The sequence below is a fragment of the Marmota monax genome, unplaced genomic scaffold, assembly GCF_021218885.2.
Source record: "Marmota monax isolate L192 unplaced genomic scaffold, Marmota_monax_Labrador192_F-V1.1 WCK01_AAM20220418_F8-fsc00069, whole genome shotgun sequence".
Classification (NCBI taxonomy): domain Eukaryota; kingdom Metazoa; phylum Chordata; class Mammalia; order Rodentia; family Sciuridae; genus Marmota; species Marmota monax.
In genome coordinates, this window is record NW_026695243.1 from 8,622,075 (window position 1) to 8,634,301 (window position 12,227).

The 12,227-nt window shown below is 35.9% G+C and overlaps 1 protein-coding gene across 14 annotated transcripts in view; it reads left to right on the plus strand.

Annotated features, from left to right (window-relative positions):
* Ubap2 (ubiquitin associated protein 2) overlaps positions 1-12,227 on the plus strand; it is a 103,886-nt gene that overhangs the window by 19,463 nt on the left and 72,196 nt on the right. For 4 of the 14 annotated variants that reach the window (XM_046457139.2, XM_046457142.2, XM_046457141.2 and 1 more), the window contains 2 exons: positions 107-246; positions 3,620-3,656. The exons of 1 other annotated variant lie outside the window; for it this stretch is intronic. In XM_046457139.2, the coding sequence (XP_046313095.1) occupies positions 167-246; positions 3,620-3,656 (117 nt within the window). In that variant the 5' untranslated portion in view covers positions 107-166. Of the gene's footprint in view, positions 1-106; positions 247-3,619; positions 3,657-12,227 lie in introns of those variants that run through there. 9 more of the 14 variants (XM_046457140.2, XM_046457144.2, XM_046457148.2 and 6 more) reach the window with 6 other exon arrangements.

Sequence of the window (12,227 nt, forward strand, 5' to 3'; positions counted from 1 at the left end):
TCTTGAAAATTTGTATTCCAGAGAACTTTTATTTTATGTATCTTCTTTTCCTTTGACTTATGTTTGCCTTTTACCATGATTTGCATAATTTCCTACTTTGTTGCAGATTTTCTATTTTGTACATACGCTATTTTGTATATACTGTACATGATGACTTCAGTGAGCAATGACCGTTGCCGAGGTGCTCGGGAAAAAACACAGATTTCAACAACACAGGCGACACAACCACAGAAACAAGTGGTACAGGTAAGTGTTTGTGGAACTTTTGTTTCTTTTAGAATTAAGGGAAAACACATGATTTAATGTTTTCCTTTGTAGGAAATCTCACTATTTTGGACCTTGTGTTTAAAAAGCAGATAGTAAATAATAGGAAAAAGTAATATTGTTGATTCATGTACAATTAGATACTGTTCCATTAGAACTAATTAATCCTGTATTCCAGCTACCAGTTACTGAGTCAGTTTCTTGGCTTTCTTTTTCTTCATTCCTTTTTTTTTGATGATGAGGCTCGGGATGAAACTCAAGGTCTCTTCTATGCTAGGCAAGTACTCCCACACTGAACTACACCTCCAGTCCTTAATTTTAAATGAAGTGAGATAATTCAAGTAAAGTGAAAGCATAGTACCTGGTACAGTTAACATTGTATACTTTATTGACTAGATTGGCAAGCCTCTTTTCAGAGGCATTATGTAAGTGGGTAAATAAACCTAATCTAGTCCATTATAACTTCAGATTGATGATTTGACTGTACCTTGATAGTTACTTATAAGTGTTTTTGTTTTGTATTTGTTTTTCTTTTGTGGTATTACAGGTGGAACTCAGAGGTGTTCTACCATTGTGCTACTTGCCTGGCTCTTTATTTTGAGATAGGGTCTCACTGAATTTCCAAGCCTTAAATTTGCTGCTTTAGCCTCCCAAGTTGCTGGGATTATAGGCCTTTTTACCACCACACATAGCTCTGATGTTTATTCACAAGAAAGACTCTCCATTGTTGGAAAACTTTGAGGGCTAGATCCTCTTTTTATAGTTCTTAAGAAAAATTTGTTTCATGAATGGTCTCTTATCGAAGAAATAGAAGTTAAGAGTAATCATGGGTGTAACTCTGCTAATAAATAAAATGATTGTTTTTATTTAAAAAAAATTTGTACTTAGCAAATCATTAAAAATGAAAAGTAAGATTTTGAAGGAGAGCCCGATGTAATGTAGGGATTGTAAACTGTACCCTTTCTTTCCTCCCAAGCAAAGTCTTTGGGCTGATTTACAAAGAATTAGTCTCCAAATTGGAGGAGGGGGGGAATAAATATTCCTTTCCTCACAAAGGGTTTTCTATTTGTTATTTATTTACACACACAGACACCCCCCACCCATGTTCGTAATTAAGCAAGCATTTTTCCACCAATTTACATCCCTGGCCATTGATTGATTGATTTGTTCTGGAATGCAGGAAACCCTGGGTTCAGTCCCTAGCACCACACACAAACACATACACACAAACATTCTCTCTCTCTTAGACACACACACAGTTTCTGTCCCTCTTACACATACAGACACACACACAAAGGAAAGAATGAAAAGTTGTTCATCTTATGCACTGGAAAATATTTTCTAAGGAAGTAACCTTAAATTGGAAACAAAGTACCTTTTGTAGTTGTTGTTGTGGTACCAGGGATTGAAACTAGGGGCACTTTATCACTGAACTACATCCCCAGCCCTTTTTTTTTTTTTTTTGAGACAGGCTTTGTTTAAATTACTTATAAGGGCCTCGCTAAGTTGCTGAGGCTGGCTTCGATCCTCCTGACTTTTTTCTATAAGATGTTAGTTAGTTACCCACTGTGTGTGTGTGTGTTCCTGAGTATTGAACCCAGGTCTTCCTGTTTGCTAGGCAAGCTCTCAACTACTGAGTTACATCCTCAGCCCTTATATTCCCAAATGTCTAGAGGTAGGGGTGTTCTGAGATGATCTATCCAAGTTGCATGCTAAAAGAAGAGCTCTTTTGATTCCATATAAACCTGAATTTGGATCTTGGTCTACCCATGTTACTAATTAGATAAGTTTCTTAAGTCTTTTTTTGCTGAGTATTGAATCCAAGGCCGCTTTATAACTGAACTATATTCCCAGCCCTTTATATTCTACCACATTTAGTTTGTCCCTTTATTCATCATTTCCACAGCCCTATTTTTTTTTTTTTGTGTGTGTGGTGCTGGAGTTTAACTCAGGTGCTGGAGCTGTGCCAGGCAAGCTCTCTTCTACTGAGCTATACCCTTAGTACAGCTGAAATTTTTGAGAGGAGAGATACTTCTTTACTCCTAAATACATTAATATGTTTTTGTAAAAAGTGACTTCTTATGCATAAAACAGTAAAATTATCCAAAAAGAAGAAACTTAAGTCATTATTAATTTGGCATCCATTTTATTTATATTTGTCCTAAATTGTCCCAATAAGGTTTTTTAGTTAAGTCCTTGATCATTTATTGTATTTAGGTGTCTCTTCTCTTTAATCTCTCTCTCTGTTTCTGTCACTCTTTCTCTTGGCCCTGGGAATTCAACCCAGGACCTTGTGCATGCTAAGCATATGCCACTGAGTTACATCACCAGACACTTCCTGTGGAACTGTTCCTTAGTTTCATGACATTGACATGTTTGAAGAAAATAAGCCAGTTTCTTCATACTATGTTTTCCAGCTTGGATTTGTTTATTCTTTACTCATGATTAGAATTGGGTTATACATTTTTGGTATGAATAATGTATAAGTGATCTGATCTTTCTTTTTTAAATTTTTTTGTAATTGTACATGGTCAGAATGCCTTTATTTTATTTGTTTATTTTTATGTGGTGCTAAGGATTGAACCCGATGCCTCATAGACCTCTTGATATGCTAGGCAAGCCCTCTGCCACTGAGCTACAGCCCCAGCCCAAGTGATAGGATCTTAATCCATCATATCATGATGTAATAGAATATGTTTGTCTCATTCTAGTAATTATTTTTATCGCTTGTTTAAAAGTGGTGTTCTTCTATTATCTTGGAGATGCAAACTAGTTTTTTAAAATATAAAATGGCATATGATATTTACTTTTCAGGATGATTGAAAGGAATTGAAAGTTGTGGAAGGTTGTGGATGATAATTAATAATCTGTGTTTATTGTATATACCATATAAATTATGAAGTAATTATAATAATACTTAAAAATTATGTTATAAAATGTCATGGAAAATGAATAGTTTCTGTTTATCTGAGAAAAGATGTAAAACGTATTTTTGAAAAAAGGCTATTAGACTATGTTAATAACATTTATTTTTGGTAGGTACAAGGATGATTTAAAAAATAACCTTACTTCATTATGTTTCCAAATTTTCTGGGTGACAGGTTCTATGAAAAACATTTGGCTCATTAGAAAAGCTATCAGCACATTTTTTTTTTACTGTGAAAGCCGCTTAGCTCTTTATAGGTCATATGCATGGGTAAAAGATCCTGAGGAAGACAGTGATGATGCTTTTCTTAGCCATATTTTCTTTTATTTTGAAAATTGTCTTGTTGGATGTCACTAATGGGGAGGGTGCACTATTCTGTTTAACATAGAATTACCAGTTGACCCTGCTTTTTCCTCTTTTTTCCCCAAGCTGTACAGACCTCTTGACACTTCTAGAGCTCAGCCTGGTAACTTCCCTATTATACTCTTAATTTATGTTTGGTGGTTTATTTATCAAATATTTATTGAAGTGTTTATTGAATAAAGTAATTTTCTTCTTGACTAAGGCATGTAGAGTATTTTATAAAGGAAGACAAATTTAATATTCTGATTAAAATTTTACATTTTATTAATATGATAGTGCTAATGTTGCAGTACTGTGCTTGTTAATAGCTGTTAAGTATATCAGCTGTGCTTTCAGAAGTTGTCTAGTCTGTACCCTGTAAGGAATAAAACAGATGATATCACTGAAGAAAAATACAAAAAACATCTGAATCATAATTTACTTAAGCTGAAAAAGCTAAGTCTTGGATTGGTATTTACATATGGCGATGAGTAACGACTTAATTAGACATGTATAGGTAGCTGGGCATGATGGCACTTGCTTGTAATCCCAGCTACTTGGGAGTCTGAGAAAGGAAGATCAAAAGTTTGAGGCCAGCCTTGGCAAATGAGCAAAACTGTGTCTCAAAAGGAAAAATAAAAAGGGGTGGGGATGTAGCTTAGTGGCTGTGCACACTTGGGTTCCATCCCCAGTATTACTCCTGTAAAACAATTTGTGGGTGATACAGTATCAAAATGAAAACATGTAGTGGTTTAGGGTGTAGCTCAGACGTAGTGCTCATGTTTAGTATGCATGAGGTCATTAGTAACTGTTCTGCTTAAAACCTGTGCCAGGTTCTGTAAATTCATGTTCTTTTTTCTTAATATTTTATAGATGTGTTAACAGAATCAGGGAAGATTTGTTTTTATAAATTGTGTATATTTACAAAAATATGGACAATTAAGTTTAAATATTGCTGCCTTGGGTTGGGGGTATAATTCCATGGTAGAGTCCTTGTCTGGCATGTATAAGTCCCTGGGTTATCATAGCATTGCAAAACAAATGATATATTATTGTTTATAAAGCCATCATTTGTTGCTGTTCTTGCCTGTTTTCACACCCTTTTTCAGAAAGATTTCATCCAGGTTTTCTGAGCTTGGTATTGTACTCCGATATTTCTATATGCGGTATCTTCTGTCTGAAACATCTTGATCAAATCAGACTCATTCTTGTAATGAACTCACCATGCAGTGAATGACTGATTGTCCACATGATTTCATTTTCTTAGGATTTTTTTCAAAAAATTTTTTAGTTAAACATGGACACAATATCTTTATTTTATTTATTTATTTATTGTTCATGTGGTGCTGATAATTGAACCCAGTGCCTCACATGTGTGAGGCAAGCACTCTGCCACTGAGCCACAACCCCAGCCCCTAGGATTTTTTTCTTTTATCTCTTTATTTTAGCTCCTATTTAACTCTTGTCCACCCCCTTCCCCCCTGGTTTTGGGTTCCTTTAGGGCTGCTTTTCCCATCTGTGGAAGTTGACACCACCTTCAGCATTTTATTATGTAAATGATTAAACATAAAGAAAAGTTATGCTTTAAGGATTCATATACATCACATTGCCTTTCTTCAATATTTGCTTTGCTTAACTGTCATTGTCTTTATTATTTTTTTTTTTTTGGATTTTGATGCATTTCAAAGTAAGACTTCAAGGTAATTTTTTTCTAAACATTTTAGCATGTGTATCATTGACTAGAGTGTAATATTTGTTTACAATTTTATTTTATTTTGAATTTCTGGTGGTGGGGATTGAAGCCAGGCGTTTGCCCGTGCTAGGCCAGCAGTGTGCTATTCCATAAATCATCTAAGTCTCTGTTTTCTTTGCATGAGCAACTGTAGAATTCTGGTGATTTTCTTTGTGTACTACTGATCATTTTCACCTTGTAAATCTCTTGCCCTAACTCTTGATTTTTTTTTTTTTTGTAACAGGAGTTGAACCCAGTGTCACTTAACCATTGAGCCTCATTTCCAGCCTGTTTTGTTTTGAGACAGGCTCTCCCTAAGTTGCTAAGGCTGGCTTTGAACTTGTGATCCTCCTGAGTTGAAGGGATTACAGGTGTATGCCATATGCCTAGGATGTTTACTTATTTAAAATAGCTTTTTTCCCTAATTATAAAATCAATGTGTTTAAATTAGAAACTTGGAAAGAAAAGAAAGACATAAAAATTACCACAAATTGCTGTCAGAGTTTACCAATGCTTACATCTTCAAGTAGGATCTTCTAGTACTTTTTCGTTTTTAGTTCTTGCAATACTAGCAATTGAACCCAGGGTGCTCTAGCACTGAGCCACATTGCCACCCCTTTAAATTATTTTATTTTTTATTTTGAAAGAGGTCTTGCCAAATTGTCTAGGGGATGGCCTGCAATATGTGATCATCTTGCCCCAGCCTCTTAAGTAGCTGGGATTATAGGAGTGTGCCACCATGCCTAGCTACTTTTTTGGGGGATCCTGGGAATTGAACCCTGAGGTGTCTTGCCACTGAGGGAAACCCCCAGTTCTTTTCATTAAGTTTTTTAGTTGAGACGGACACAATACATCTATCTATCTATCTATCTATCTATTTATTTATTTATATTTGCTGAGGATTGAGCCCAGTGCTAGGCAAGTGCTCTACCACTGAGTATAAACCCAGTCCTGCCAGTTCTTTTTTTTTTTTTTTGGTAGGAAAAAATACGAGAACTTTATTTTTACCAATTTCATCTGAAATTTAGCATTTCTCATAATGACACAATAACCACATAGTATTAGCGTTACATAAAAAGGAATTGAAGATGTTTTCATATGACAGACTTTTGCATACCTCTTTATTCATGTTCATCATTATCTTTTTTTTTTTTTCTTCTTTTCCTTAGAAAGTATCAAGAAGATCCCACAGGCCCCCTAGTAGCTTATTCCCTTTGAATTAACTTTAATTATCAAGTTTATCTAGAATCCTTCCATGTTTACCTCTGACCTTTCTTCTCTAGAGAATTATCTGATTTCCATTCCTCTAAAAAAAAAAAACTTTGAAAACATTGTGAAACATAAAATGTATACAGAAAAATGTATAAAATACAAATGTAAGCTATAATTACACAGCAAATACCCATATAACCACCAACCAAGACAAGAGACAGAAAAACCCCTATAAAGTCCCCCATATTACTTCCCAAGCACAACCTTCTAGAGGGAAACACTGTTTCGAATGATATTTAATAATAATCAGATCTTTGTCATTTACCATGTCCTTCAATGCTAGCTTAGTATTGTTTCCCTTTAACACTTGATCTGAATGAAATCATAACGGTACATATTCTTTTGTTTCTTGCTTCTTTTTGCTCAACATTCTTACATTTGTTCATATCATCACGTATAGCTAGTTCATTCTTTTTCCTCTCCTTCTTATACAGTGCTTGTTATGAGTAGTTTATAGTTTATTTATTCTACTGTGGACAACATTTGGATTGTTTCCAGTTTGGGGTTAGTATAACAATATTGCCCTGAACATCTTGGCTCATGTATCCCAGAAAGAACTTTAACTTCTGAGCTTTTGCTCCTGTTTTTCCTTTACTTGTGCTTGTTAACCATCTGCTTGTGCTCCTATAATATGTTATCAGTACTGATTATTCCAGCTTCCAATCCTGCATATCCCCTTTTCCCTGTACTTAACATGATTTCCTCTCCCAAGGAGTAATTTTTTTTTCATATAATACTCAAGTAGGAAATCTATTTGTAACATTTTTTTTAATTTATTTATTTGTTTTTTTAATTTTTTATTGTTGGCTGTTCAAAACATTACATAGTTCTTGATATATCATATTTCACACTTTGATTCAAGTGGGTTATGAGCTCCCATTTTTACCCCATATACAGATTGCAGAATCACATCAGTTACACATCCATTGATTTACATATTGCCATGCTAGTGTCTGTTGTGTTCTGCTGCCTTTCCTATCCTCTACTATCCCCCCTCGCCTCCCCTCCCCTCCCCTCCCCTCCCCTCCCCTCTTCTCTCTCTGCCCCCTCTACTGACATTCATTGTCCCCCTTGTATTATTTTTCCCTTTACCCTCACTTCCTCTTGTATGTACTTTTGTATAACTCTGAGGGTCTCCTTCCATTTCCATGCAATTTCCCTTCTCTCTCCCTTTCCCTCCCACCTCTCATCCCTGTTTAATGTTAATCTTCTTCTCATGCTCTTCGACCCTACTCTGTTCTTAGTTACTCTCCTTATATCAAAGAAGAAATTTGGCATTTGTTTTTTAGGGATTGGCTAGCTTCACTTAGCATAATCTGCTCTAATGCCATCCATTTCCCTGTAAATTCTATGATTTTGTCATTTTTTAATGCAGAGTAATACTCCATTTGTATAAATGCCACATTTTTTTTATCCATTCATCTATTGAAGGGCATCTAGGTTGGTTCCACAGTCTTGCTATTGTGAACTGTGCTGCTATGAACATCGATGTAGCAGTGTCCCTGTAGCATGCTCTTTTTAGGTCTTTAGGGAATAGACCGAGAAGGGGAATAGCTGGGTCAAATGGTGGCTCCATTCCTAGCTTTCCAAGAAATCTCCATACTGCTTTCCAAATTGGCTGCACCAATTTGCAGTCCCACCAGCAATGTACAAGTGTACCCTTTTCCCCACATCCTCGCCAGCACTTGTTGTTGTTTGACTTCATAATGGCTGCCAATCTTACTGGAGTGAGATGGTATCTTAGGGTGGTTTTGATTTGCATTTCTCTGACTGCTTCATCATTATCTTAAAAGACTGTCTAATACTATACCTACTGCCAGGTCTAATATTTTTAAATATTTAAAATTAATTTTAATAGATTTTGTTTTCCTTTATAACTATGTATTTCATTTTATTCATATTTTTTAAATTTATTTTTTATTTTTATTTTTATTTTTTTAAATTTTAAAATTTTTATTGTTGGTTGTTCAAAACATTACATAGTTCTTGATATATCATATTTCACACTTTGATTCAAGTGGGTTATGAACTCCCATTTTTACCTCGTATACAGATTGCAGAATCACATCAGTTACACATCCATTGATTTACATATTGCCATACTAGTGTCTGTTGTATTCTGCTGCCTTTCCTATCCTCTGCTATTCCCCCTCCCCTCCCCTCCCCTCTTCTCTCTCTACCTCCTCTACTGTCATTCCTGCCAGTTCTTTTTTAAATTTTTAAAAAATTGAGACAGGGGGCTGGTGTTGTGGCTTAGCAGTGGAGCGCTTTCCTATCATGTGCAGGGGCCCTGGGTTCAATCCTCAGTACCACATAAAAAATAAATAAATAATAAAGGTATTGTGTCCAACTACAACTAAAAAATAAATATTTAAAAAAAAAATTTGAGACAGGGTCTCACTAAGTTGCTGAGGCTGGCCATGGATTTGTGCTTCCTGCCTCAGGCATGCCAGTTACTGGGATTACAGATATGTGCCCCCACAACTTACTCCTTCTAGGATTTTAAAGAAATTTTCTTTCCCCCCATTTCTTTGACTTCCATTCAACTTAAGAATCTACTTCACAAATTTTTAACAGAATGCACCAGTTGGGAGCGAATGATCCTGATTCATTGGTAAACGGATACTTTACCACTGAGCTACATTTCCAGCCTTTTATAAAAACTTGTGTTTGTTTTTTTTTTTGTTTTGTTTTGTTTTTTTAATTTATTTTGAGACAACAGTCTTTCTGTGTTGCCGGGGCTGGCCTTGAATTTGCAATCCTTCTGTCTGAGCCTCGAGAGTATCTCAGATTATAGGTATATGCCACCACACCTAGCCTTCTTTCTCAATTTTAATCCCTTCTTTCCTCCCCAAAGTAACTACTATAATTTTCTTTTTTTGCAGTGTTATATGTTGTTCTCAAGGCCTTTCACATAGTAGTCTAGAGCTCTATCATTGAGCTACCCTTAGCTCCCATTTTGACTTTAGATGTTCTTAGATTTTTATCATTCATTGTTATCTCTGGATGCTGCTATTTAGTCTTTGCTTATTAAAAGAAAATAAAAATAATCACAATTGCTGTAATCTGTTGGTCCTCCCTTCTGTTTCATCCTTTCTTTTCTGTAAAGTTTTTCTGTTAAAGAACCTGGAACATATAAGCTAGAGTTCAATAATCTGGCTATTATTCATTTTGTATTCTTGGAGAAATTCATAATGTTTGTCATAAAAATTAACTTCCCATTTTCCCATTGTTATTACACTATAACAATCAACACTGAAGATTATTGTGACCTCAAAAGGTGTGGGATTTCTCCCTACCAGTCAGCAAGCTGGGTTTACTCTAACCCGATTCAGTTCTAACACTGTCTCTCGGGACATATTGTCAGATCCCAAGAGGTGAGGACTGAGGCCCCAAGACTACTTTCCTTACTCTACATTTAGATATGAGTTGCAAGCCCCTGATTGTTGCAGCTGTGCTTCTTACTGACCAGGTGTAAATCAAGGCTTCTACAAATCTTTTCTCAGTTTCTATTAATTTATCTCAGAAATAACATAAAAAGGAGTAGACCAAAAATTTACAAAGAAAAGTACAGAGATCTTGATATAGTCACCTACCTACTTTTTTAACATTTTACATGAAGAGATGGCAAAACTTTTTTGAGGGATCAGATAGTATGTATTTTTTTGCTCTGCAGCCCTCATACAGTATGTGTTGTATATTTCCCCCCCCCCTTAATTAACCAGTTGAAAGTATTAAAATCTTTTCTAATTGACCTGCAATGCAAACGAAACAAAACAAAATAAAGAAAACCCAAAAAACCAACCCAGGACCATGGTTTGCTAACTTGTGTCTAACAATCACTTATTAAAATTCTTTTATGTATTTATTTGAAAGCAAATAATAGGATTTATTGGAGTACTAGAAAGAAAGCAGAGGTCCTGAAGAGGGAGGGGGTCCCAAGAGAGGGATGCAATGGTTTTTGTTGTCTCGGGATTTTAGGGCTTTATCTGTCTCTAGATGATTGGTGGGATATAGGATTTAGAAAAGTGGCCAATCAACTTAAAATCTAGAGAAAAGTGATTTCGAAACCCCTTGTTGGCACAAGGGGAAGTACCTCTTGGGGTTGGTCATGTCTAGGGGTTTTTAAGGAACTGTTGCTTGTGGTTAGGAATAGATGGGATCAGACGTTTTGATTTCCCAGTTCTCTCTTCCTCCTTTTCTTCTAAGATCCTTTTCCTGGCTGCCTGTGAGTAGTTTATCTTTCTGTCTCATATTACCCCCCTGAATGAAGTACCTCTAACTGCCATTAGGGGAAAATGGATGATGACCACTCAGGCTGCTTCATGATGTTAAGGGGGTTGGCTGTGCCGGCCAGGACCTCTGAGGGAGGTACTCTATCTAAAGGGCTTTCATAGAAGTTAGGAGAGCTTTCATGGAGGGTGGTGTTTCCATTACCATCTGGAGCTTAATGGTTCTGTGGATGTGTTGCCCATCAGAGCAGTCCAGAGGTATATGATAGTGGTTAACAGGTGACTGGAAAAAGGTATTTTATGGGGCTTGAATCATGCTAGCACAACAACAAACAATACAGCAAAATAATATTTTTTTAAATTATTTAAATTTTTAAAATAATTAAGTAATTATTTTTTAAATAATGAGTGTTAAGAGCCAGTCTCTAAAGACCACAAAGATAGTAACTTACTAGAGCTTTAATGTGTGGTCTCACATGTCATTTATTTGTGAGTGGAGACCATTTGAGGCTTTAGAAACTTCAGTAGAGTTGTTAAAAACATACAGGACATTTAGTTTTTATAATGCCACAGGTTTCCCTTGAGCTGTAAGGAATGTCATCAGATTTATATAAAATGCCTTTTTATTGTCATTATTTTTGTGTTAGCAGAAGGATCCCTTTAGTTGTGTTACTTAAGACTCTCGGTAAAATCAGTAAGGATTTTTTGGTACCACGTTATATCTTTTTGACCAACTGATGGATAAATATTAGGAATAATCATACCAATGAAAAACAAATTAGGTTTACTTATGTAGGAGATTAGGAAAATTTGTAGGTCTCAAATTTATTTAGAACAGATTTGTGACTCTGGTAGTGTCTTTTTTTTTTTTTTTTAAATATTTTAGTATTCGGCGGACACAACATCTTTGTTTGTATGTGGTGCTGAGGATTGAACCCGGGCCGCACGCATGCCAGGCGAGCGTGCTACCGCTTGAGCCACATCTCCAGCCCCCTCTGGTAGTGTCTTGTAACACTTTCTTTGTAACCTCTCAGTTTGACTTACATGTGGGAGAACTCATACAAGTGTACATTTCAAGTTACATTAAAAGAGCCATTGTTGGGCAGGGGTAGTGGCCCAGTGGTAGAGCACTCGCCAAGCAAATGAGAGGCATTGAGTTTAAGCCTCAGCACCACATAAAAGTAAATAAATAAAATAAAGGTATTGTGTTCAACTACAACTAAAAAGAAAAAAAATTAAAAAAAAAAGAGCCATTGTCTTTTGTCTTTTAAATGTCTATGTATGGCTGGGCATGATGGTCCTTGCTTGTAATCCAGTGACCAGGGAGGCTGAGGCAGGCAAGTTTGAGACCAGACTCAGCAATTTAGTGAGACCCTGACTACAAAAAAAAAAAAAAGAGGGGGGGTGTAAGGGTATATAGCTCAGTGATAAAGTACCCTGGGTTCAATCCCCAGTACAA